Source organism: Cetorhinus maximus, chromosome 1, assembly GCF_964194155.1.
Source record: "Cetorhinus maximus chromosome 1, sCetMax3.hap1.1, whole genome shotgun sequence".
Lineage (NCBI taxonomy): Eukaryota > Metazoa > Chordata > Chondrichthyes > Lamniformes > Cetorhinidae > Cetorhinus > Cetorhinus maximus.
This window is the reverse complement of record NC_135879.1, coordinates 20,432,998-20,459,930: the sequence shown is the minus strand read 5'-3', so window position 1 is coordinate 20,459,930 and position 26,933 is coordinate 20,432,998. Positions and strand designations below refer to the sequence as shown.

Here is a 26,933-nt window from a genome sequence, read left to right as displayed (position 1 = left end):
TGTCTTTTATGAGTCCTGGGTGTCCCAAAACACCTCTCAGTCAATTAAGTACTTTGGAAGTGTAGTCACTGTTATAATGTGGGAAAAATCTCTGTTCTGTGAATCTTCAATCCTCATTTGATAAGTGCAGCAATCAACTGGTGTACAGCAAGAAGATAAATAACCAGCTAAACTGTTTCTGGTACTATAGGGGTAAATGTCGGCCAGGACAGTGGTAGAAATCAATTGCTTCAACCATTGCCAGGGGATCTTTAACATCCAACCGGGAGAGGAGGCAAGGCCTCAATTTAACCTCTCATCGGCACTTCTGACAGGTCAGCACTCCATCAGTGGTGCACTGGATTAGCTAGAATGAGAAACCAGTGCTGGTTTGTTCCGACCCTCAACCAGGAAGCCAGAGTTTACCTCTTAAATCTCAAGTGAAATTTATATTTATGTTGCTACACCCATTTGGGTCCTTAGGAAAAGGTTTGCTGGAGGTGGAGGAGAGGAAAAGGGGGGAAAAGAGGGAGGCAAAGAAAGGGGCAAGCCTCCATCCACAATCAGTCAGTGCATCTGACAAACTACAAGCATACAGATGCAAGTGTGATCATCAATGCTAGAGGAACTATAAACAGGCAAAAGCACTGATTATCCAAATTCAACTGCACAGCGCAGCTTTGAAGCAATTAAAATATTTTATTTTCAATAAAAGTAACACAAGCACACATATGTTTTCCTACTGTACAAAGTCACATTTCTGCCAAGTTTAAACCGTGCCAGCCCAAACAACTGAGCAAATACCATTCTTATCCAGGAAACATCCACCATGTCAGACTGAAACAAAGGACTATAACCTTGCTGCATTTTAACAGGCCTAGCTTGTAGAAAATGCATTGTATACAGAACCGTTATTCACTATCAATTAACCTGCTATAAACAGAAAAAAGTAGTTCTGAATTCTCTACATGCATTTGGTAACATATGCTATACAAGGCTCATTCTCCGACACTGCACTCCCAGCAGAGAGTCTCGCCTGCATCAAAATGTACATCAAAAAAAAAATCAGGGAACCGCTGTGAGTGATCTTCCAACCACACAACAGAAAATCCACTTGTGCCCAAAATTCCAATATGTGCTCCTATGGGCAAAGCTCCCTGCCGGAATTCAAGTAGGAAAATAAACTCCTATTACACACAGTGTATTATCCTGTGATCTGTTAAACATCACAGTACCTGTCAAGTTATGTCACACACTTCTCAAGTTTAAATATCACTATCAGCTGTAACTTGTCCCACTTTACACCACATCAATTTAACGTCACTGCCGTGCTTAGTGCATACTGAGGCGTCTTCAACATGAGAAGGTACAGGACCAGGATGGTACGCTGGGTCAGAACATCAAATAAACAATCCTCCTTCTATGTCAGGTTTTCCTCTTCCCTGCTTGATTCCTTGATAGTATAAAAACTTGACATAGAAGAATTCTGGGGTCCATACTCACACTCTCCCATTCCAGTCTGTGTAATATGGCTACAGTGTACTATGTGGCTTCAAAAGGAAAACACTAGCCTTTCACCTTGTTTGAACTTAGCCAGGCTATCTGAAACAGAATACCCTGAGTCCTAAGTGAAATTAGTTTCAGTCTTGATCCTAATCAGAACATGTTTACACAAAATTGTTTATAATGTGATAATCTTTGAATTTCCTAAAAATGACTGCCATGGATTCCACATTTTACTGCATGGCAGCAGTGATCATTGAACACCTGGAGCGAATAACCAGTCAATTTGTCTTTTGTGGTATTGGTTGAGTGAAAAATTGATCAAGGCACCACAATTCCATGTTCTTTTTACAATTGTGTCACAGGGTCGTTAACAACCACTAAAGCAGAGAAGACTCATCTAAAAAAAAAAATCCCCTCCAACATTTGTATGATACTCCCTTATTATTGCACTCGAGTTTTAGGCCCAAATCTTAGCCAAGATAGAAAGGCTCCGCACCTTAGCCAACATGGCACAGGAGCCCTGAACCTGGAAGACTCTCCCCTGAGCCAAAAGCCTGCCATTTGCGCCGGGGGTGGGGGGGGGGTCATCTTTCACACCTCCTCGGTTCACTGAGGCAGCATCACATTTTTATCACCCAGCTTTCCGAAACACAGCTTTACGATTTTGAGGAAGAGGTCTAAAGCTACCAGAGTTCTCTGGAGAGGGCAGGTACTCTTGTAGAGAGGTACAAGTATCCCTTTGGGATTGTTAACATACACATGAATGTGCGTAAAAAGGTGGATAAGGTCTGTGTAACTGTCAAGGTGTCAGGTTCTTTAAATCCCCTGCCCTTTAAATTTTCGGGGAAAAAGTCTTTTGTGACTCTCAGTTGAAAGATATATGCTTGCAATTTTAATAGATATTTGCTGGCATAAGCCTGAGTGCTATAATTATAGGATTAGTACTGCTTGACTGCTTCCACAACCTATCACAGTAGGCTGGTGGGGGGGTTGGGGGGGAAGCTGTAAGCTCACAGTTTGATTGACAGCTTTGTGTGGTTATAAAGGGATTAGCTATCTTCGTGGAGATATGAATACAAATGTTTGTTTTATAAGGGATTAAGTATTTGAAGGAAACGCTTGTTTTCATAAGAGATTAAGTACGTAAAGGGATTTAAATGTATTGAACTGGCTTTTATCAATGAGTGTGTTTTTTATATATAGTGGTCTGTAATACATATTTAGAACTTTATTTTATTTCATCTTAGCATGGCTCCTGATTTCTACCAATGGTGGATACTGGGTGTGTTGGCATAGAGCGTGTAAGGACTAAAGATGGTGGGTGGGGGTGCATGGGCATTAAGTTGGCACTAAATTGGAACAGGGACGATAAAGGGCAATGGAGGGTGGTTAGAGGAGTATATGCTGGCAGGAAGGCTATGAGTGGCCATGGAGGATAGGATAGAGGGGCATAGGTGGGCATGGACAGTATGAGAGGCCACAAAGGGTGGGTAGAGAGGCATGGGTTGACATGGATGAGGCATAGGGTGAGTGGGGGTGGGGGTGTTGAGGGGTGAGGGGTGAGGGGTTTTTTTTTGGTTTTACTGTTTTCATTATAATTGGGCTGAAGTCCCAGAGCACTGAGGCGGGCCTTTTAACCAGTCCGCCTCGTCACTCAGCAGCCCCTGTGGCTGCCAACACGCTGTTTCAGAGGGCGTTGGGCCCGACTTCAGCACACACTGCCCCCCTCCCCGCCCCTCTCTGGAATGAAAACCTGACTATTTCGGGGAAGTTTATCTCAAGTCGGGTTTTCCCAGCTCTGCTCACTTGACTTGGGGATGAAAATTGGGGCCTTATTTTCAGATGTAAAAGATTCCGCTCAACTATTCCAAAAAAAAGAGGGTTCTCGTGGTGTCCTCAACAACATTTATCCAACAACACAGGTTAAAAACAAAATTATTTAGTCATTTATCTCCTTACTGTTTGCAAGTCCTTGCTGCCATGCTTCCTACATTGCAACAGTGACCACATCTCAAAAGGTGGATCATTGCCTGTGTAGCGCACTGTGAAAGACTCAAGTTCATACATTTGTTGATAAGTCTCGTGTAAGAACAATTCATAAATCTGTCTGTGAGACAACCTACTTTTACATTCAATATGGCCAAAAAAAACATACCCATTCCTTTGAATTCTTCGTTCAGCAGGTTTAGCCACGCTACATCCATGTCATCCAGGTCATAGCGACACACGCTTTCTGCAAGCGTGCGAATGTCCACGTAACCAAGCTCTGGTGGCTCAGAGCCAGAGGAGTGAATATACTTCCTTGGCCTGGCAAATATCACAGCTTTATCCTTTTCCTCAGTAATTCTGTAAATACAAAGTAAACAATATCAATTTCTGTACTTCATGATTGGGGTCCCCCTTAAAACAGCAACTTAAAAGCACTGAAAGATTAATGTTTTAAAACATTCTGTTAGCTATTAATTAAACAGATGCTGTTCATTGATTTCCAAACACCTTCCTAGTTTGGTGGTGCAGTAATATTAAAATTTCTAGAAATTTTAGGTAGCTTTTCAGAAAATAGCTGGTGTACAAAATCTGGCTAATGCATCAGTTTCCCTGCTATTCCTCTGCTGTCTATTTCAAACAAGTTATGAAATGCAGGACAGAAGATTAATGCACGTTCTTTGTTTTAACTGTATCTAACAAAGTAAGACGCAATTCAAAGTCAGCAGTTTAATACAGGATAATACACAACGTAGAAAGCCTGTGGCCACAGAAAAAACTGCACACTTGATTTTGGCCAGCTTTCACCAATCTCACCAAACTGCAGTTAGGCAAATACCAAATTAAAAACAGAAAATGATATAGCATTGCACGGAAAGTGGTCAGCATGCAAAAAGGAAGGGAAAGCAATTGTTTCAGTTGGGACCTTCTGTGAGAACGGTCAAGATCCAGTTCAGGTTCTAATTTAATAAGATTCTAAATCGGCTCTGAAAAAGAGTCATACGGACTCAAAACATTAACTCTGTTTCTCTCTCCACAGATGATGTCAAACCTGCTGAGTTTTTCCAGCATTTTCTGTTTTCATTTCAGATTTCCAGCATCCACAGTGTTTTGCTTTTATCAGATCCTAATTGCCCTGCTGTATATTATTTGGTTTTAATTCAGACTTCCAGCATTCATACTTGCTTTTTCTTTTCAAATATCGAATGAACTATTTTCGTGCGTCAGTGTCTTCCACTGTGTGGGAATTGGTTCAGTGTAGACTCATGTCCACATTTTGAGTGATTTTGCATTGAACATCAAACAAATTTACCTCTCCTTTGGTATTGTGAAATCAGACACAAGAAGGAAAAGCCCAGCTCTTTTTATGGCATGGTTACAGCCCGCTGCTTCTGTGTGGCTGTTATCCAAACATGGGACAGGAAAAGAGGAAAGACCTAACTTGCCACTTAAAGCTGCTTCGGTAACATTTCTCAGCTGCTCATGTCCGTTATCTATGCAAGTTCCTCAGCAATAAATACTGCAAGCTTTTCAACAGCCACCAATTCCGATTCTAGCTGCACAGAAATCAGAAGCAGAACTCTTAGTGAGATCCCCCTATCAAACTAAGAATCTTTGTTTTCGCTCTTACCACCTATACGCTCTGGGATCTTCACTCATATATTAAGTCTGTTCACTTAGGAGGGGTGCGGGAATGGAAGCAGACTGCTGGGCAGAGAAATGTAGCCAAGAAAGAGTCAGCATCTCTAGCAGAGCAAAGGAAAAAGTTGGGTATTTTGAAACAGAAACAGTGACTATGGGCTGCATCTTCCGGTCGGCGAGCGGGGGATAGGGCCTGCTCACCGACGCATAAAATGACGTCGGGTGTGCGTCCCGACGTCACCGCGCATCGTTTAGATTTTCAGTTCGGTGGGCGCGCAGCCAAATCAGCTGTGCTTCCTGTCCCCGAGGGCTGGAAGTCCCACTTCCAGGTAGTTAAGGCTGCCCCCAGAGTATTTTCGCTGCAGGGCAGTGGGATTTAAAGTCGGCGAGCTGCCGACCGAGCTTCTAAACAGGGGCGCGAGGAATACGTCCCCCAGTAAAATTCACCCCATGGTGATTGGGCAGAGGATCGACGAATGGTAATTAATATCAAGAAATATATGCTCGTTTTGAATGTTTGTTTTAATTTCATCTTTGGAACCCTGGTGACATCCAGCTTTGACCTAGGTTTCCCAACCATACAAAAAAAACTTAATGATTTGAGTTGGATCAGTAATTTGCCCAGGGGAGAAGAATATAGCACCGTTGAAGCAGCTCTACGGAATAATAGTCAATTATGGCAATACTGGCATTCTATTAACGCACTTCCAAGGGCTGTATCAAGCTGTGTAAGACATAGGAGTATTGTAAAAAAACTGAAAGAGCAGGCAATTTCACACTTATCCAGGCCTTGATCTCAGTTGAGTTATAGAAGCTGATGGTGGTAACTTTCCTAGCAGGTGGCAAAGCTTTTTTCTAAAGAAGTAATCAAGTTACTATGGCTCATTTTTTTTTTCTTCTTGCAGGCATATGTGTCTCCTCATTACCACCCCCAGGGTGGCATAAGAAAGCACCTACATTGGCTAAAGAATGATGTTGAGTAGGGGGGCTAGTAAATTAGTTAGTGAAAAGAAAATAAACTATGGCAGCTCCAGGTCTTGGGCCATTAACCGGAATTAACCAAACTCAGCTTACTGTTAATTGGCACTGGGAAACTTCGGGCTAAATGTTCATTATCGGCCATGTTGGGTAGGAGTAATAAGGACGGCAACATGGAAGTCGATAGAATGGAAGTCAGGCAGGGTGTGTAACAGGCAGTCCACTAGCACCTGTTCTGTGCATTCACTGAAATTGAAAGTTCCACGCTGGTCCCACCTTTTAAAATCACGGTGAACGGAACTGAGGAACGAGTTTGGAGATTTTTTTTAAATTGTTTCGAAGTGGTGGAGAATGATTGAGGGCAATAAGTTAGAATGTCCCTATATGACCTGGATTTGTCAGTGAATTCAGTCCAGGATCTCTCCCAGCTACAAATGTCCCACTCCAGTTTCTAACCTAGAATTTAACAACTGGCTGCGCATTGGCATATCTGAGTAGGGCTCAGAGGATGTGAGAAATAGAAAGGTCACAATGGTGCAGTACTACCTAAGTCTGAGCCCTGTGCACCTGTACTTGAGTTGAGCATCAACAGACCCAAGGAATTTGGTAGATCACTCTAGGAAGAAAAAAGTAATTTGCTTCAAACCAAACACTTCTTTGTCAAGGCATTCTCGCAATCTGAGAAATAAGGTGCTAGTGTCACCATCTCCACATTCATTGGCATTAACAAGCATCCTATGTAATAACTAACTGGCATAAATTGTCTCTTAACATTTTCAAATCGTCTTCCTATAAATGGATGTTTAGCCCGCGTCCTCTCTGAGGATTCTCCAACTGGGTTTGTCATTTATGTAAAAGCTGCACATGTTCCCCAATCTAAGTTCCAAACATGGAAAAAAAAGAGCATTTTTGCATATCACTACCTTCAAAAGGAGGCAGACTCCAGATGCAAGATTAAGATTATAGAGTATTTAGAACTTTTTCACAATTGGATTTATTTCTGGGCAGCTCATTCCCTACTAGATATCTCTGACAGGTTGAATGGAAAATTATTTCTGGTGCAATTATTCAACATGGAAATACCTTAGTGGAGTCTGGTTAAATACGTGGATATTAAAAGTTTTTTTTGAAGAATTGTTTTCCCACAATTTTGATATGTTGCAATGTCGAAGATTTTAAAGGGAAAAGAAGGTTGTCACTTTTACTAGATTTAAGTCACTATATACTTTAGACACGAGATTTTTCCACGTTTTGCTTTGCTTTGCTGATTTTTATTAACTCCAATTAGCATCAGCTTGACGTTAGGGGCACATTCTCACTTCTGTGCTAGAAGATTATGGGTTTAAATTTCACGTCTGTATTTGAGAATATAACCTAGTTCAGTGCTACGTTGTTGGAGGTGCTATCTTTAAGTTAAGACATTGAATTGGGGCCGTGTTCACCCGTTCAGGCACATGTAAAAGTTTTCATGGTGACCTCCTTCCAGTATCCTTGCCTTCACTCCTTTCTCAACCAATAGCATGGAAAACAAAGGCCTGAATTTTCGCTCCAGGGTCGGGACAAATTAATGATTTCGCAAACCCAAACTGGGAAAAAGTGCCTCAGAAGTACAATTTTCTTCAGTCGGGGGTGGGGACAAGTGAAAATGAGACCCCAGAAAGAGTTCAGAGGCTGCCGAACGTGGAGGCGGGCTGGCGGAAGGCTTGCCTCGGTGCTCCGACACTCTTTGTCAAAGATATCAAAAAATGAATCAAACCAAATATAGCCATTCAAGCCTCACCCCACAGACCCCTTCACCCACCCTCCACCCCCTCCCCATGCCCCATCCATGCTAACTCATGCTACCTCATTCCCTCCTCCATCCATCCCCCCATGGCCTCTCATATCCTCCATGCCACATCCCAGCGCAAAAAAAAATCTGATTGAAGCAGCTGCTGCACTTTAACTTGTGCAGTTGCCTCCGTGAAACACAAATGTGCAATTTAGAACCCGCCCCCATTCCCCCCCTCCCTGTAAAAATGGTGGAGGCCAGGTTCGGGGGGCAGGGCTTCCAGATCCGGGTCTCCACGGACATTTTCGCAAAGACGGCGAGTCTATCCGCAGGATGCCTGTTCTGGTTATTCATTTAATTTGGTGCTCGAGAGAGCTCAGTGTACGCGCAATTTGGTTGCTGAATTTTGTCCCTGCAGCACAACTTTCATTTATACGGCATCTTTAATGCAGCAAAATGCCCAAATTGTTTCATAAAAGGTCATCAGAAATAAATGGATGCTAATCTAAAGGAGGACCTATTGAGAAAAGTGATCAAAAGCTTAGCAAGAGGTGGGAATTAGGGAGGGCCTTAGAGGAGGAGAGAAAGGGGAAAAGGCTGAGTGTTTTAGGCAGGGAATTCAGAGCAGCATGGGCCTAGGCTGCTGAAGGCATAGCTGACAACACTGGAGGAAATGTAGGGGGGGGGGAAATATACCCAACCTACAAGTCAAAGGAATGGCTGGTGTGGAAGTTAGGTAAAAGTAGTCGGTCTTAATAATGAGGAGGATTTGAGGTTGAGAGCTCAGCTTCAGGTTCAACAAAATTCAAAGAGCGAGCACAGTCTGGTTCAGATAGGGAAAGGGTAAATTCGTTGTCAGTGGTATGGAGATTGGGAAATCTACAAGACTGGATTGTCAGACAAGCAATCTGTTACCATAGATGCCTTGGAGGAATCGAGAGTTAAGGTGATGGGAGTAGCTAGCATACATGTGAAAACTTACCCCACATCTGCAAGTGAAGTTAGCAGAGACAGCTGTCCCTTAGGAGACTCCAGAGGTAATGGTGCAGGGTTGAGAAGAGATGCCATTGCTGGATATGGTTATAGTACTGAACATACAAGCCAGACGTCCCAAGTTCAAATCTCACAATGGCAATGCATCTAGTCATTTTTAGGCTAGCTAAATTTCTGTGAATACAGACTGGGTCTTATGCACTCAGAAAAGGGAATCTGCCAGCCCTTCCCCAACTCCGCCACTCGACTCCTGACCCTTAGGTGATCTAGTAAGTCACTCAAAGAATTGTACAAACAATTCCTATCAAGGCAACAAGGACCAGGCAATAAATGTAATTATTCCAGTGTTGCCCTTATCCCAAGAGCAAATGACAAAAAAGTGATGGCGGTTTAAACTAACTTGTTGTCTATTGGTGCTTTGAGCAGCCTGACAAGGCACCACATGAATGCTTTCCCAAATACACTAGGGCATGAAACAAAAGATCAGGAGGATAATACTTGAAGAAAACAACATAGTTTTTGGCTACATGCTACAACTTGTTTTCAACTGGAGAACGTGTATCCATGACTCTTCCTGATATGGTTTTGGGAGCTGAAAATACTGGGTGGAGGGGCAGGAGGAGTTGTAATTTTTTTTTTCCATTTTCATTATAAACACTTATTTATTATCTATGAAGCTATGGTAGATGGGGGAAAATGGTTGCTTGCCAATGTGGAGCAGTTGGAGGCAGGAGATCATGTGATGCAATGTCCAGGATTATGTCCAGCCAGAGCAGACAACCATTAGAACAGGGCTGTTCATGTCTTGGATTATCTTTCACCCTCTTGACTGATAATTGTGTCAATACTTTTACATGTTTTGCCATTCAAGAGAGAAGCCTACAAGTGCCATTGTTTTTCTAATCTGGGTGGAATCACTGCTGACAAAGGAAACGTCAGAGGCAACAAACATGTTATCATTTATTAAGCATAGGTGCACAAATAGGAGACCAAGGTCCAAATCGAGATATCTAACCCTTTCTCTTTCTCAACTAAAAATGCTTCATGCAAAACCTTGGATCTGCTTTGCATATTTTTTGCCCCAACTTATACAGCTCCAATTGTTAGGAAATGTATTAATGCTTTGATAAAACTCCATTAGTAAGTACAATCCTGTATCGATTGTATGTCAATACAACTGTATAAATCTGAACAAGAGTGCCTCAATTAATCTCTTATTTAACCGGTCCCATTTTAGCGGACTCCACCAAATCATTCCTGTTCGCACTTAAGCTACACGAGCACAACGCAGGTGAGGTGGGTGGAAATACTTTATGAGGTAGCCTGGTGGATCAAGCAATTGTGTATTTGAGCCTCTCAGGATTGCCCATCACTCCCAGCTTTCTCACAAATATCCATCAGGTTCCCGGATGGAGTGCAGTGCAAAAGGAAAGCTGACCATGGCCTGCAATGCTAAGCTACACACACCTCCAAACCACAGAACCACCACCAGACGTGAAATCTAGTTCTACGCCCAACACCTATCCAACCTCCAACTGAGGTGATGAAAAGTTAGAGAGAGAGAGAAAGGTGAGTAAAATTAAAAGTCTAAAACTAAACAATACTGTTCAGTTCATCTTAAACCGGCACTTTTTCCCCTCAAATACCTGACTGTTGCTTGTGGCACAGATTCCGGGCTAACCGGTACTTGAACTCCCTTCTCCCATTCTTGCCTCCACGAATCAGCCAGGATATAGTAATCATCCGAGTTCAGCTGGTGCGAATCGTATAGCTTCATTGCAGTTATCAGGTCTGTTCTGTAGACCTGAAAGAAAAAAAGAGGCACAAATCACCCGTTTGCGCTGATGGTTCCAAAATTCCAGTGTAACTAGGTAACGAAAAGGTTACACACAAGGCCATTATCAAGTAAACGCAACCAAGCCAAATGAAATCTGTACCATCAAAACACCAGGCATTTCTGAATACATGATCAAGTGGAGACTCAGAGGATTGTATGATTCATGAGCAATAAAGATATCCCACATTTGTGCACCAGCTCAAGATGTAAACAATCAATACTGATAGTCACAAGTTGATCACGTCTATGAAAGTGCAATGCCAACTGCACAACAGTTGAAGAAAACAAGCATCAATCCTGAGTACAAGAATTTTTTTTCTCCATTACCCCTCCCTTACATCTGGATCCCCTTGGCCCCAGGACAGAATTCTAAAGAGACCTCCACTAGGGTGAGGATGGCCACTCATACAGTTCTGAGCCCAAAAGATCCATTTCAGAGAGAAGCTGCCTTTCCATTTTGAGAAACCAGTAAAAACAAAGTTCAGATCAGTAACATTTGCACCATGTAAAAATGTAGAACCATAGGAGGCCATTCAGCCTGTTGTGTCTGTGCTAGCTCTGAGCTGGTTCCACTCCCCCGCCTTTATCCCATGACCCTGCAAATTTTCTCTTTAGATAATTATCCAATTCCCTTTTTGAAAGCCACAATTGAATCTGCCTCCACCACACTCTCAGGCATTCCAGGTCCTAACCCTCGCAACATAAAGAAGTTTTGCCTCTTATCGCCATTGGTTCCTTTGCCAATCACTTTAAATTAGGATTCTCTGGTTCTCGGCCCTTGTGTCAATGGGAACAGTTTCGCCTTAACTACTTTGTCAGGACTGCTCATGATTCTAAGCATCTCTATCACACATTCATACAAAGGGCAGAATTTTGAGGTCAGCAGATGGGTGCAGTTGGCGGCCCGGGTGTGGTCAGTGGGCCCGGGAGCAGGCGGGAAATCGCCCCCGACCACGATTTCACATGGGTGGGCCAATTAAGGCCCGCACAGCATGAAACGCGGTACCTCACTGGTCGGGAAGGGCCGAGTGGGGGACTGTAGTCCACGGCTGCCACGGAAGGTGGTCTGTTTTGCCTTGTCAAAATTCAAATGATGGGCTCGAGCACGGCTGGACACAGCAGGCACTCGGCCCCCCGCCTTTTGGACGAGTGCCTCATGGTCCTCCTGGAGGGGTTGACGCCAGAGATGGGAAGAGGCAGCCACCACACATCACAAAGAGGGCATGGGAGGAGGTGGCAGCCCTGGTGAGCAGCCATTACGTGGTGTGGCGCATGTGGGTGTAGTACCGGAAGAGGTTCAATGACCTGCTGCGCTCAGGAAGGGTGAGTACCGTGTTGGCACTTACCGTGTGCAGAAGTGTTAAGGTGTGGACCTCAGGGGTGGTGGAGTTTGAGTGCCAACTGTCAATGATGCTAGAGCTGGCCAAGGGGGAGAGCCCTGGCTGCTTGGACTGAGTGCCTTGCAGCTCAAGGGCCATGACTTGGATGTGCCCTGCGAGGTACTCCTCACCTGGGGTTGGCCAGGCTACAACGGCACTGCAGGTACAGAGTGGACTAATCGATGCTCCTCTGTCCTTTCAGGAGAAGATGAGCCATAGCCAAGCAGAGAGGGCATGTACAGGCGGAGGGCTGCTCAACCAGGTTCAAGGAGGATGCCTTTGAGCTGGAGAGCCGGCGCGCTCCTCGTGCAAACAGCATGGAGAGGCATGGGTGCAAGATGAAGGTAAAAGCGCAGTGCACAGAGATGAGAGTTTAGGATTGTGCAGTCATTCTAGTGTAGTCTCTTCATTGATGGGAGCCTCCAACCTGGAGTCCCCATTGATCACTGAAAGACAATGACACCATGATGCAGATCTCCATTGTCTCAGCAGGGTGCCAGGCATGCACAGTGACAGTGTGATGACTTTAACTAATGACATGTCCTTGTTCTCCCTTTTAGATTCACCAGCAGGCACTCGCTCTCTGGATCCCGAAGGGCCACCCCTAATGCCAGAGGACTGCCGGGCTTCATCTGCACCCGCTCTCTGAACCAGGCACCAGCGCAGATACCAGCACCTCGGTGGGCATTAGATCGGTGGCTTGAATGTCGGTGCACATTGGTGAGGGCACTTCACACTCGCTTGAGGCAGCAGAGAGTGCCCAGGGCACCAGCAGTCAGACGACAGCTTTGGACCAGGAAGATGCTCAGTCGAAGGCAGGTGATGAGCCTCTGGAGTTGTCGATAGGCAGCAGATGCTGGATGTACAGCGGGACGATTTGGCAGAGATCCAAGAGGGTCCGTATGCCATGGTCTCCGTTGTGGAGGAGTACATGAGTTGACCCTCATGGCTGAGCTCACTGCCTCCTCCATGGCAACTCTCATGGAGAGGCAGCTCAAGGGACAGAAACAGGGGTTCCTGGGGTTGCGCTCTGACTTACAAGCCCTCACACTGGCAATGACCTCAAATGGTCAGTGCCAGTGTGGGAGATGAATGAAGCACCCAGTATCCCAGCTAGGTGTCCATCCATTATTGGAGAGCAGGGAGGTCCACAGCGACCTCATGTTGGTGCACGAGCTACGTGTTGCCTCTGCAGGCTCCTCTCAGGGTGCTCTGGATGATGGCAGCAGCTTCTCTGCCCCCCTGCCTGTGACCGTGGCATCTGATGAGGCTGCAATGACTGGGGCCATGCCAGCCATGGCACTGGCCACTCCCTCCCAGGCAGGGCCAGTACAGGCTCCACTGGCCAGAGGACGATCACCAAGGCCAACAAGACAGAACAGTTAGCAGGCTGTCTCTAATGCCGGTGCCAGCAAGGTGGGGGTGGGAGGGGCACCAAGACATGGCACTCGCAAATGTAAGGTAAAGGCACCATGAGCACAAGAGAGACAGTTCACGGGTGATTTTCCGTTCATTTATGTTTGGTTTATATGTCTGCTGGTGTGGACATCAACACCTGTAATGGTAATTTCATTATGCTATCAATGTTACAATAACGTTAAAATTGCTTTGGTTCTGATGGCCTGAGTAAGCTTCACCTTTTTTTTTTCCTGGTGCAGGGTACCCCAGCATGTAATGCCTGACGCGAGTGGCTGACTACTTTCTTGCACAGGCATTGAGTGGACTTTGAGTGAAAATGAAAGGGTCATTTCAGACATCCGGGATGGAGGCAGCAGCCCTGCCATGAGGTGGAAGCAGATCTTTGATAGCCTAGCTGAAGGAGCGTTGGATCAAGGCATCCCTGGTGTGCCTGCCTCCCTGGAGGTTACCGAGGTCTGCCTCCACACCCTCAGTGTTCTCCTCACCGTGTTCCTCTTCTGACTCACCACTGGATTCATCATCTGTGGTCTGTGCAGCTGCGTCAAGATCCTCTTCCTCCAGTGGGTTCCCCCTTGCCAGTGCCAGATTGTGGAGAGCGCAGCATGCAACCACAATCAGTAACACCACTCTCGGGGTTATTGTAGGGCACTCCCTGAACGGTCCAGGCATTGGAAGTGCATCTTGAGAAGACCTATGGTCCTCTCTATCATCGCCCTTGTGGAGGCTTGACTCCTATTGTAACGCTGCTCTGCCTTTGTTCTTAGGGGGCGGAGAGGCGTCATGAGCCACCCTTTCAACGGATACCCCTTGCCACCAAGCACCCATCTATCCAGATGGGCTGGAGCACTGAAGAGCCTCAGCATCTGGGAGTGTCTCAGGATGTAAGCATCATGACAACTGCCAGGGTACCTTGCACAGACTTGCAGAATCTGCATCCTGTGATTACGCAGTTTCTGCACCTTCATGGAGTGGAAGCCCTTCTTGTTGGCAAAGGCACCCGGCTCACCTGCTGGCACCTTGGTGGTCACACATGTGCAGTCAATGGCACCCTGGACGCGGGGGAACCCAGCAATAGCTGCAAAGCCTCTGGCTCGCTCAGCCTGGCTGGCCTCAATCATATGGTAAAGAATAAAGGTCGGTACCCACCTGAACAGAGCTTCTGTCACCAGCTTGACGCAATTATGGACAGCTGATTGGGAGACTCCACACACATCCCCCATTGACCCCTGGAAAGAGCCAGAGGCATAGAAGTTGAGGGCCATTGTGGCCTTCAGAGCCACTGGCATGGGGTATCCACCCACACAGTCGGAGCTGATCTCAGGCCCAATCATCTGACAAATGGAGGTCACTGTTTCCCTTGAGAGACAGAGCCTCCTTCGTCATTGCACCTCAGACATATTGAGGTAGCTGCATCGCCGCCTGTATACCCTGGCAGCAGGCTAATGGTGTCTTCTGCGGCCCCTTCCGCCTTGGACTTCCTGCTGGCCCTGCGTCCTTGTGCCTGCGCCTCTCTTCCTACAGGTCCTTACCCTGGAAGCTGTATAGGGACATGTGGCCTCCTCTCCCTTCTGCCCCCCTCTTCCTCCTCAGAGGCGGTGCCACCAGTGGAGACCACCATCCCCATTACCAGGGTAATGGAAAGCTGTCTGATACCTGGAAAGATCCACGCAGAATCCTTGCGGATACCAAGGAGACCTGAAATGAAGCCTGGAAATGTGAAGAATGAAGCCCCAGACAGAGATGAAGCTGCCATATACCAACAAGTCACCAGCAGCAAACTATCTACCAAACTCCTCACTACTCACGCTGGCAACACTGCTGACCCTTTTTAACCCACCCGTGGATGAGGTTTTTGAAATTATTGGCTGACCGCTTGCCCGTTTTGCCTGTGCGACAAGCGTGAAATCGCACGGGCAACGGAAAATCGGCGTCAATTGACTTTTTAATGGCCTTAAGTGGCCTCTTAATTAATGGCAGGCCCGGCTCTGGCACCCGCTCACGCCCGCCGACCGAAATATCGTGCAGGTATGCGATGACATCGGGACACTCGCCCGACAGCATCGCGCGCTATTTTACGCTCGGACATGGGCTCGCATTCGCAAGCCGAGTGACAAATTCTGCCCAAAATGTATGAGATAGAAATATCGAGCATGCAAGAGCACAAAATCTGCCCCCATTTCCCATTCGTCATTTTGCGTACATACCTACTGACTGTTTTGTATGTGCTCACAGCCTTTACAAAACGCCCAATCTACTTCTTGTCAAATTGTGGTCGCCCTGGTTTTATGAAGTCTGACTTATTTTTTTTTTAAAGAAGCAAAGGGCGGAATTTTCCATTCCTGGGTTAAATCCCGTGGCGGGGGAGGGGAAGGGAGTGCTTCCCGCTGGAGAGGCTGCTAGGAAATTGCACCGTGTTGTGCAATCCCGGTCTCATTAATTATTCAGGAACACTTTGCGGCTGGAATTTCCACCTGGTAGAGACCCCTCCCCACCCACTGCTGCGTTTTCCAGGGTCTACGGTCACTTGATGGCCTTCATCCTGACCTTCGCAGGCTGCTCCAGGCCTTGTTCAGGCAAATGTCGACATGGAGATGCCACGTTGGTCCAGGCGTGTTCTGGACCGGCGTGATTTCACGCTGGCGGCACCAACGATTGGACGGGGGTGGGGCAATTCTGGTCGGGGCTTCATCTGCATGCCATTAGCAGGATGCAAATCCCGCTGGCCTCTGGCAGGAATTGCGACCTGCCCTGGTGTGTGGGAGCGCAAGATCCCAACATCATTTTACGCCAGCGAGAAACTGATTTTTCAGCTCCTGCCGCATTGATTCCCCCCACCCCCACCTACCACTAAACCCAAAATCATTGGGGGGGGAGGACTGGAAAATTCTACCCAAAGAAAGCTAGTTGACCTAGCATTGCATAGCTCCTGAACAAATAAATGCGGCTCTATCTTCTGTCATGTCCTTTGCTTGTTTCCACAGCTTTCTCTGCTCGTCTTTGGCTCACTAATACTTTCTCTTTCCATTTTCTATCCCACTCTCAAACACTCATATACCCTCTCAATGTCTTTAGGTCTCTGTTTACCTGTGACTATTTTTCTCAATCCTAGAACTGAAAAGATTCCTGATGAGCAAAGTAGCTCAAATGAAGCACAAGTCCCGCCTTCCACCTCAACTTCCACCCCCCACGCTGTATATGGTTGCAAACTTTGGCTGGACACACTCTTGGAGGTTTAATTGCACGACTTCCTGCCTTCAATTCCATCACACCCATTCTCCCACCACTGACCACCCAATGCGCCCATCCTCACAGGCCTTCCCACACCAACTGGAAAATAAACAGGCTCTTCATTACCCAACTGGACCTCCAGGGCACCCTGGTCCACTCCTGCATCACCCCCAATACCTCAGCCCCCCTCCCACAGTACCTTCCCATGCAATCACAGAAGGTGCAACACCTGCCCCTTTACTTCCCCCCCTCCTCACCGTCCAAGGGCCCAAACACTCCTTTCAAGTGAAGCAGCACTTCACTCGCACTTCCCTCAACTTAGTCTACTGCATTCGTTGCTCCCAATGCGGTCTCCTCTACATTGGAGACACCAAACGCAGACTGGGTGACCGCTTTGCAGAACACTTTCGGTCTGTCCGCAAGCATGACCCAGACCTCCCTGTCGCTTGCCATTTCAACACTCCACCCTGCTCTCATGCCCACATTCCATCCTTGGTCTGTGGCATTGTTCCAGTGAAGCTCAACGCAAACTGGAGGAACAGCACCTCATCTTCCGATTAGGCACTTTACAGCCTTCCGGACTGAATATTGAGTTCAATAACTTCAGATCATGAATTCTCTCCTCCATCCTCACTCACCCCTTTTTGATCCCCTTTTTTCAATATTCATTTTTATTTTTTTATTTTCCACTTATTTTTATTATTTATAAAATTTATTTCCATTTTTATTCATTGTTTTATCCCCACCTTTTAGTCTATTTTCGATCTTTTTTCCCCATCACCGTCCCCTCCCCCCACCCCACCTCCACTAGGGCCATCTGTCGCTTGCTCATTCTGCTTTCCACTCTTAATGTCACCATTAGCACCCCCTTTAGCCAGTACCACCACCATTAACACCCCCTTTGATCTTTGTTTATGACATCTTTTGCAATCTCTCCTTTGCCTCCACCTACTGCTGGCCTTCTATTCAGCTTCATTTGTTCCACCCCCGCTTAAAAAGAGTATATATTTCACCACATTTGTGCTTCTCTTTAGCTCTGAAGAAAAGTCAAACGGACTCGAAATGTTAACTCTGTCTGTCTCACCACAGAACGCTGTCAGACCCGCTGAGTTTTTCCAGCATTTTTTATGTTTCAGATTTTCAGCCTCCACAGTATTTTGCTTTTAACCAACTGGACTATTGTGGACTATGAAACCTTTCTTCTCCCTGCACCATGCAATATTTGTCTCAATAATAAGCTAAAGTGGTCAAAAAAAATGAAAAAAAATATTTTTTTAATGCCTCTAGGGTTTTTCTCTCTGGTTCCTCAAAGCAGTGCTCAAAAAATTTATCTTTCATTAAGGGAGACTCTGAACAAATCCTGACAATTAGCAACTCTAATGCTATAGCATGTAAAACATTGTTCTCCACCTCCCCCCTCAGAAGACATATAGAATAACAATGGCATTTCAAAGGCGTGTAGATAGGAAATAATTTCACCACAATTTCGAATGCATGTATGCAAATCCTGGCAAATTTGTTCTTGAGCCTGCAAAGCTGTACGTAAATAAATTTCCAATGCATTTTTTTGCAAATGCTATGACTCTTGTGCCACAAAAGGTCCAAGCAGTGGATCAAAAGGCCATGCAAATTTTTGAGCTATTTTGAAAAGTTAAATCTGCATAGGAGATCCAGTCAGATAATGGTATAATCAGCATCTTTTTGTTCCCATGTTTTTCCCTCTCGTCTCCTGAGGCTGTTGATCCTTACTGGGGCATAATTTCATTGGCATCTGAAACGTTCTCGTGTCCATCTCAAGTGGCCATTCTTCAGATGTGAGCCTAGACAACCAGTCCCTTTAGGCTATTTCACCAAGATGGACATTATACAGGACACTGGTCATTCCCCATCATTTGACATTCACAAAGGTCCATTGTCAGTAAAAGTCAGTCAGGATTGGGAATCCTAGCTAGTGTCTCCCATTCCCAAGACCAAGGACATCAAGTGTTGTTCTGGCTGAGATCAACTAATTCAGCACAGACTATGAATCAAACCTGGGGCCTTTGTTTGATTAGTATTGTACGAGTCATGCATTTCCTATTTAGGGCAATCAGAAAAGCTTCACTGACCATCTTTTAAAAAGACAGGGATAGCAGAGATACAGATAGGTGGTCCTGATGATGGAGTGTGTGTGGAGTCTGAAGCTCAACTATCAGATAGAATGCCAAGGTTTTGGATGGTCTTGCTGAACATGAGAAGCTAGGAAAGAGGGTGGATTCGGTGTTAAGAAAGAGGAGTTTATGGCTGGTGCAGAGGACAACAGCTTCGGTCTCTCCAATGTTCAGCTGAAGGAAGTTCTGACTCATCCAAAAATTTAAGCTGGTAGGCAGGCTGACAGCACAGAGATGCAAATGGGGGTCAAGGCAAATGGTGGTGAAGCAGAGCTGAGTGTTGTCAGTATACGCATGGAAGCTGACCTAGTGGTTGTGGGTGATGCCACTTAGAAGGATCTCGTAGACAAAGCAAAGAAGGGGTCCACGGATAGAATGTTGGCATCTCCAGAGGTGAAGGTACAGCTAAGGGGAGAGAAAGCAACACTAAAGGTGTGCTAGCTACATTCAGATAGGTAGACATACCACAATACACACAGAAGGTTGCAATAATAATAAGTGTTCAAGGACAAAATCAATCTTTACTAAACAAACACCCAGAAAGGAAAGTAGGTGGCCGGCAGATCCCCAAAATATCATCTGTAGCAGAAATAATATTAGTAGACTGTACTAACTGAGATTCTGTCTGAGACAACTCTCGAGTTAAATGGCCTTCTGAGGAAGTCAAAACTTGGACAAACGGACAGAACTTTTAGCTCGACATGCGGACGTGCGCCCGACTTGCTCGAGCATAAAATGGCGCGTGAGGATGTCGGGCGAGTGTCCCGACGTCATCCCGCGCTCATGTGATATTTTGCTCGGCGGGCACGTGAGAAAGTCAGAAGCACGCCCGGCGACAATGAAGCCCATTAAAGTGCCAATCGTCCCTGATGTTCGCGGTCCATCCAACCTTACAGTTGGCGGACAGGCGAATCTGCCAGGCGGACTTTGCTTTTTTGCTGAAACCTCATCCAAGGGCAGGATGAGGTTTCCGTCATTAAATTTTAAAAAATGAAAACGTATGGCAGAATTTTCATCATGTATGTTATTCAGGCGACTGATTCTGATGCGTGGACATTTTTTTTCAGGATCTCAAAATCTTTATTTATTGCTTTTAAATTCTTCAGCTCCCCGAGGCAGCCCTCTGCCTTAAGGGAGCTTTCGTTCCGCACTTCCCCGCTTACGTCAGCGCCCGCTCTCCTCCCACCCCCATTCCAGGCAGCGCTGAGCATTTCAGCGGCGGTTCACGCTGGCTGGCCTTTTATTGGCCCACTGGTTGCGCCCGCACGCTGACCAAAAAATCCTGCCCAATGTGATTCTATGATGACCACTTTTTGGTGATCAGTTTCCAAAATGGAAAAATGGACCTGGTATTAAATCCTGTGTCCGAATTACGTGAAATATCCTGAACCACTCTTCTGCTTCACAGAAGCTGAAAGGATAGAGTTGGAAAATTGGATAAGGTTATGACAAAACAATTAAACATACAAAAACATGGAAATATTGGAGTCAATAGCCCTTGGGTCACAGAGCTCTATCAAAAATGCTCCCCTAAGTTATGAGATTCACTTACAGGAACTGAGATGAAACCGTTAAAAGATCAAAAAAGCTGAAAATGCAACACCAGTACTCTCATGCATCATTTTTAGGTATATTCAGTTCAGTTAAAGCAAAACTTGGGGATTTAATGTTATGACTCAAAGACAGTGGGATGGATCTTCCCTGTCCCACAGAGGCAGTCTTGAGAGCGGGGCCAGGAGCAAGAACGGAGATGAGGGCATCGGGTGCCGTCCTCACGCACTCCTGCCTCCCAGCATCGTTGCAGGAAGCAGGTGAACATCAACTGCGGCTACCCAGGCGACAGCAGCGGACAGCCAATAATGAGCAGTCAAAGGACTAATGGCGACGATGGGGGAGGACACTGATGGGATCTTTCCAGCGTCGGAGCGGACTCCCACTGAACGAGGAGCCCAGTAACTCTGCGGAGTCAGCCTCCCAGCGACAGGGCCGCCAGGGCCTTGTGGATGAAAGGCTGCAGTTGTGGTTTCCCCTCCACTCCGATGACCCAATCAGCTTTGGACCTCTATTTTTGGAATTGTATTGACGTTCCGTTTTATGGCACCCTTGCCCTCTCCTTTCTACCCGTTGCTGCCAGCCATCCCTCTGACTGGGCTTGCAGCCGCAGCCTGCTGTCCTTAATTGACAGCGGACGTGGCGAATGAGGAGGCTGCCGCCCGATGATCACGCTGGAATGGCACTGGAGTTCTAGACTTCTGAAAAAAAAAAGCTAGCAGTGACTTTACCTCAGTTATCAGGCAACCTGAACATGGGACCAGACTGGACCAAGCGGCTCAGAGATCTCTCTTTACCTCAAAGCTGTAGAGAGGAGGAAAGTACAAAGTTCGATCTCCAGTTTCTGCTGAGTCGACTGACCTCAGCAATAGATGCTACATCAGACATCAAGGCTCTAGCCCATTGAGGAGAAAAATCAGGTGGCATTCTATCCATCCCCAAATCATTATGCAGCCACCTCTGCTGGAAGGGCGTATCTGAACTCCCCAGTCCTTCGGCACTCACTACAAAGGCTCACATATTGGAAGGGATTGCAACACAGCCACTATTTGTGTAAACATACGCCAATGTGAGAACCAACTCCTTCAGGAGTGGAGAACAGGCAAAGAGGGGAAAAGAGAGAAAATTTCAGACAAGAACAGAGCATTACCTCAGATGGTTTTCGGTCTTCATGCCTTGATGTAGAGCTTCTTCTGTGCCGTGATTTGGAATGCTGGGACCAGGAAGTTGAATGACCTAAAAAAAAATTGAACAGCATTTTTCTTCTCTTGTAAGGGAAGTACATTGATCAATCCCGAGTTGAGTAGATGTGGCCTCAGTTTAACATCTCAATCAAAAGATCGCACTGAAGTGTCAGCCAAGTTAATGGGTTCAAATCCTGCGTGGGACATGAGCCCACGACATTCTGACTCAGGGGTAAGAGTCCACTAACTTAGAAGAACTGACACCTGGCATGAAGGTGAACTGGTTTGTCTGCAACAAGCCTGGAAAGATAGAGATTGCTGCCAGTAGGAATCAAAAACAAAACCACTTATCTCTACAGTAACGTAAGAGCAAAATACTGCAGATGGTGGAGATCTGAAATAAAAGCAGAAAGTGCTGGAAAAACTCAGCAGATCTGGCAGCATCCATGGAGTCAGAAACAGAGTTAACATTTTGAGTCCAAAATAACTCTTCTTGAAGACGACTCCACAGATGCTGCCAGATCTGCTGAGTTTTTCCAGCACTTTTGTTTCCACTTATCTCTACAGTTAGTATTAACAATTCAGCTCTTCCCAGCAAAATGAGGAGAGTGAATGTCAGAGTTTCACTCTTGGGTTTTACTCTTGGAATTACTGGGATCATATTTTACCCCTTTTCCCCATTCCGAATCTCCTGACTCTTTTTCAAACAGATCTTTAACATCTAGCTGAACCATTGGAACAGACAAACAGACAAGTGGAGGCACTTTCTGTCTCATCCGTAAAAGTAACTTCCCCACAAACAACTCCCATGGTCTCAAATCCTTAACTGGGGTTTGAACACAGCCTCCTGACCCAGAGGCAAGATTACCACCAACTAAACCAAGCTCACATACAAATGAACAAAGGGACTTCATTGCATTCTTGGCTGGAAAATTCAACTGAGCATACAAGAAATTCTTACAGAAAATCTCAAAACAGCTTTTCATTTCAGAATTACAGAACAAAAGTGGATAGGAGAGTTAGTTAAACACTAGCTGATTTTATGTGGCACAATAAAAATTGCCTCTTCCCATCAGCTTCTCTCCCAATCGCTCCAATTCTTTATGTCTTTCTGTTTTGTCTTTCACTTTCTTTCTCTATATCACTCTCATATACTTCCATTGTTTCTTTTTCTCTCATTCATTTATTTATTCTGTCTTTCAACCTCTTCTGTATATTTCCCACTTAATCTAAATATATTGCAAAGATGTTTGTTTACACCTTACATACATTTGGTGGCTTTGAATTTTTTTTTACTAATTTATCTATTTATTTTAAAATGGGCTAAGACAGATAGCAACCTTGGCAGAAGCGAGAATATTGGGCAGGGGGGGAATGGATTTCAAGGTTCATCCAGTTCATCTTTTATCATCCTGCTGGTTGCATGATACAATTAGAATGGATTAATCATCGCAATCAATATCCATCAGTTAGCCAACAACAGATCAGAAGGAAGACAAGATATGGCTTAGGAGCAAATGTTGCAACTGGAGTCACAATCTTATGACCTCGGTTGAATGGGCCTCTCATTGGTGCTGCAGTGGATCCAGGGTTGTGAACAATACTGGCATTGCCTAGAACAATGGGCCAAGGTGGTAGCAGGAGACTGGGGTGGTGGTGGGGGGGGACAAGTGCCAGACAGGAGGCAACATGGCTGCCTACTCACTTATAATTTGCATTCCTCACTGTGCCCCCACAGAGGGGAGGAAAAGAGGCAGGGAACTGCAGAAAGCAGCAAAGAGCTAAGCTACTCCTGTAAATACTGTGAGGGGAAAAAAAAAGTAGAATTAAGTTTTCATGGAAAGGAGAGATGGAGAGGGAGATAGAGAAATATAAATAGATAGATATGGACAGGCAGCTAGATATAGATAAATAGACACATAAATAGCCAAGAAAAATAATACCAAAACTAAATTTGGTACTGGACAGCAGCTTTCCTTCCTCCCATCAGCCCCAATAAAACAAACAAACAGCACTGTTAAATATATTGTGATTTACAAAGACTGTAAACACGTATATTTTAATAAATCTTCTCAAAGTAGTCAAATCCTTGCATGTCTTTATCTTAGATGCCATGCTCCAATTCTAACAATATGACAAGTCACATGAATGTTTGCTTTCATTTTATTCCTATGGGGCCAAAGGGTAACCAAACAACTCATGGAATTCTCAAAACCAAGATCACACAGGCTCTACTAGACAAATAAAAGAAATGCCAAATAATTTAAAACGCAGCTGAATTCAGTTAAACACATAACACAACTAACGAGCCACATTTTGCTTTCAAGTTCTTCTTAGCTGATTCATACTTAAATGTTTTGAGGATTATGACGCAAGAGAAAGGAATTAAAAGTCACCAGTGAGTGCGAGAGACTACACAGAGTGGAAAATTCTGCATGGCCTGCTGACCTTGACTCCCAAATTCGTGATACATGTTTGCGGCAAATGAAGCTGCAATCAAAGAGGGCAAATTCATAAAAAGACCCTAAATATGAATATGAGAGAGCAATATTAGGTGTGTGTTAAAAAAACATGCAGCTACATATAAAAGAGGGAGAGAAAGAAAGAAGAAAATGAATGAATATCAATGGATAGAAATGAGGCCATAATGTTACAATGCAGGTTTCAAAAAATACACTTCCCTCACTTCTTTGGAGGACACGATATTGATTTTCCAATTTCCTCCTCCCTCTTTCTCTGCGGACTATCTCTATGGTCGCACAAACTGTGGCTATTCTTCACGCACAGGTTTGTATAGTTTAGTATCAGCAATTTGTTCAACCAGGCCCACACAGCCCAGGGCTTACTGATGATCGACACGTGCTCAATTCCAGTAGACAGCAATCAAGACAAGGGATGCCCTCCCTAGACCAGGGACGCTGGTCAATCTTTGAGCCCTAATTAATATCCTGGCTGAAATTAGTTATTTCAGCACAGCGCAGGGATCAAGTCTACAGCCTTTCCGCACTGCCTGGGTCAATGCCACTTACCCACTGAGGCCACCGTTTAATGTTTTCAGTGAACAAAGTGTACAGATATCCCCAGTTTAAAGCAATTTCAAATAGTGCGTTTTCACTTTAACTTGGTTTGTAAATCGTGGAACATACCAGAATAGCGCTTCTTCCATTTTTGATTTACCGTGGTTACTGTATATGCGCCAAGGGTCGCATTGTAACTGCGCATGCCCAGTCTATTTTTCAAACACACCACCCCTTTGCTTGCCAGCTCTCCTAAGCCCCTCACTCCTTCCCGTTTGCTGCCTCTCGCTCCCTCCTGCTCACCATCCTCTCGCCGCTTCCCTATCCCGACCCCATCACTTCCTCCCACTCTCTGCAGCTCTTGCCGTTTGTCTCCTGAGCCCCTCGCAGCTTCACGCTCACTGCCTCGCTTGGCAGTCCCTCTTCTGAGCAGGTGCTGAGAGTGAGGACGGTGAGATTGAAACAGCAAAGGGCTGGGGGAGGGGCAGCGAGGGGGGCAGAGAATGGTAGGGAGTGAGGGGGCTGGGAGAGGGAAGCAGCGAGCGGGAAGCAGTGAGGAGGAGCGGACAGTGAGCAAACTGCGAGAAGCAGCGAGCGGAAGGTAAGTAGAAAGAGCAGTAAGTAAGAGTAGTCAGCAGAAAGAGAAGTTTTGGGCCAATTAAGTTGAAGGCAAGCAATAGGTTTTTAATGTAAAAATTATGGGCCAGGAACATAACCCAACCTAATTAGATGCTTTCTTAAGGGAAAGTGATTTTTATTTCTTAAGAATGCATTAGGATGCTAAACAAGGAATAGCTGTATCTCAATTGCTTCGATCCTACCACAGTGAGTGCAGTGATTAATAGGATATGTGAGCCTAATAAGTGTAACTGTTCAGGAACTTTGATGACAGAGCAAAAGGTTGAATTACCTCAATGGTCTCTTCCACCCGGCCCTCACTGGTTTTAAATATAGCGGTTAATATAACCTGGAGGCAAAATCACTTTGATTGTCACCAAACAAAAGACTTACTGTCATTGTCATCAGAATCATCACTGCTGCTCGGTAGCCGACCTCTTTTCATGGTCTTCTCAATTTCTGGCACAAAGACTGTGAAGGAAGAGATCATGGTTAATGTCAAGGGTCAATCATGCAACAGTGGCCTGTCTTTCAAGAGTGAGCAGGCTGTTTGCAAAATTTCAAAGTACATACATCCCCCTTCTTTTTCTTGTCCCCTCAGGTCAGCAAGGTGCAGCTAGTCCTTAGTAAGTCAACAAGAGACAAAAAGCTTGCCCTGTAACGTAATGAGGTTTGCCAAGTGCCATTATGCTATCGCTATGCATAAGGCAGTGAACACAACGGTTGTTACTGACAGGGGGACTGCAATCAGGCCTCTTTGTAATGGAATGCGAATAAACAGGATTGACAATCGAGTCACTTTTGGACCCTGAAATTATGCAGCAGAATACCAGCGAACAAGCATGTAAGGCAAGGGCCTACAATCCCTTTCTCCATTACGATAGCAGTGGCGTTCAACTCTTTAACATAAAGGGGTTAACACCTCCACTAAAGTAGCAGAGAAGAATTTCAGACAACCATGTTAAGTATTCATCCACCAGTAAGCTGCAGCAGATCTTCTGGGCCAGGAACACTCATGTTTACACAGAAATCACTTTGCAGTCAAAAAGGCCGGTCCAGGTTGACAGGTGGTTTGGTATTTCCAGCTGAAACTCTGCAGCAGCCTGATCCTGGAGTTACCCTGACACTGATGCTCCTCGGTGATGATAAAAATAATAAATCAGTCAATTTCAAATCAACCTAATATTACAGTAAGCAAAAACCATACCAAAACAGAATGTTCAAGTGACTTGTAGGAAATCTAAACCCAAGGGGGTTTATTTTCTCCCTTATTTCCTCCCTTCCTCTCGAAGACAAAGTGGGCTTACCTCCAGTCTCTCACACGAGTGGCCATTCTTCAAACTGGGACTGTGGACAAGTTGTCACCCACTGGCAACATCTATCTATTCCTCTCCTTGCCAGACTAGGCTGAGTGTATCAACCAAACCAGCTCATGGGTATAATTTGAAACAAATTCAAGGAGGCAGAGTCGACTATGGCTGAGAGCAGTAGAATTAAGACACTTCAACAGCTTATCATGACCAGACTCCTGTATCGCTCTAAACATAATGTCCACTCTCAACCAGAGGCCCTAGGACTTTTGGAAAAAGACTTGAAACCAATTCAGATCCACTCACATCTGTAATAATTCTGAATCCATAAAAAGGGTGCACTGCATTCTTCTACTGAGAGAATGAAGCTCTAGGCGTTTCTGAAC

General features: G+C 45.4%; 1 protein-coding gene across 3 annotated transcripts in view; it reads right to left on the bottom strand.

Annotated features, from left to right (window-relative positions):
- jade1 (jade family PHD finger 1) overlaps positions 1 to 26,933 on the bottom strand; it is a 120,380-nt gene that overhangs the window by 44,006 nt on the left and 49,441 nt on the right. For all 3 annotated transcript variants that reach the window (XM_078538559.1, XM_078538549.1, XM_078538569.1), the window contains 4 exons: positions 25,631 to 25,708; positions 21,569 to 21,654; positions 10,501 to 10,658; positions 3,641 to 3,831 (listed from right to left, as the gene is read on the bottom strand). In XM_078538559.1, the coding sequence (XP_078394685.1) occupies positions 3,641 to 3,831; positions 10,501 to 10,658; positions 21,569 to 21,654; positions 25,631 to 25,682 (487 nt within the window). In that variant the 5' untranslated portion in view covers positions 25,683 to 25,708. The remainder of the gene's footprint in view (positions 1 to 3,640; positions 3,832 to 10,500; positions 10,659 to 21,568; positions 21,655 to 25,630; positions 25,709 to 26,933) is intronic.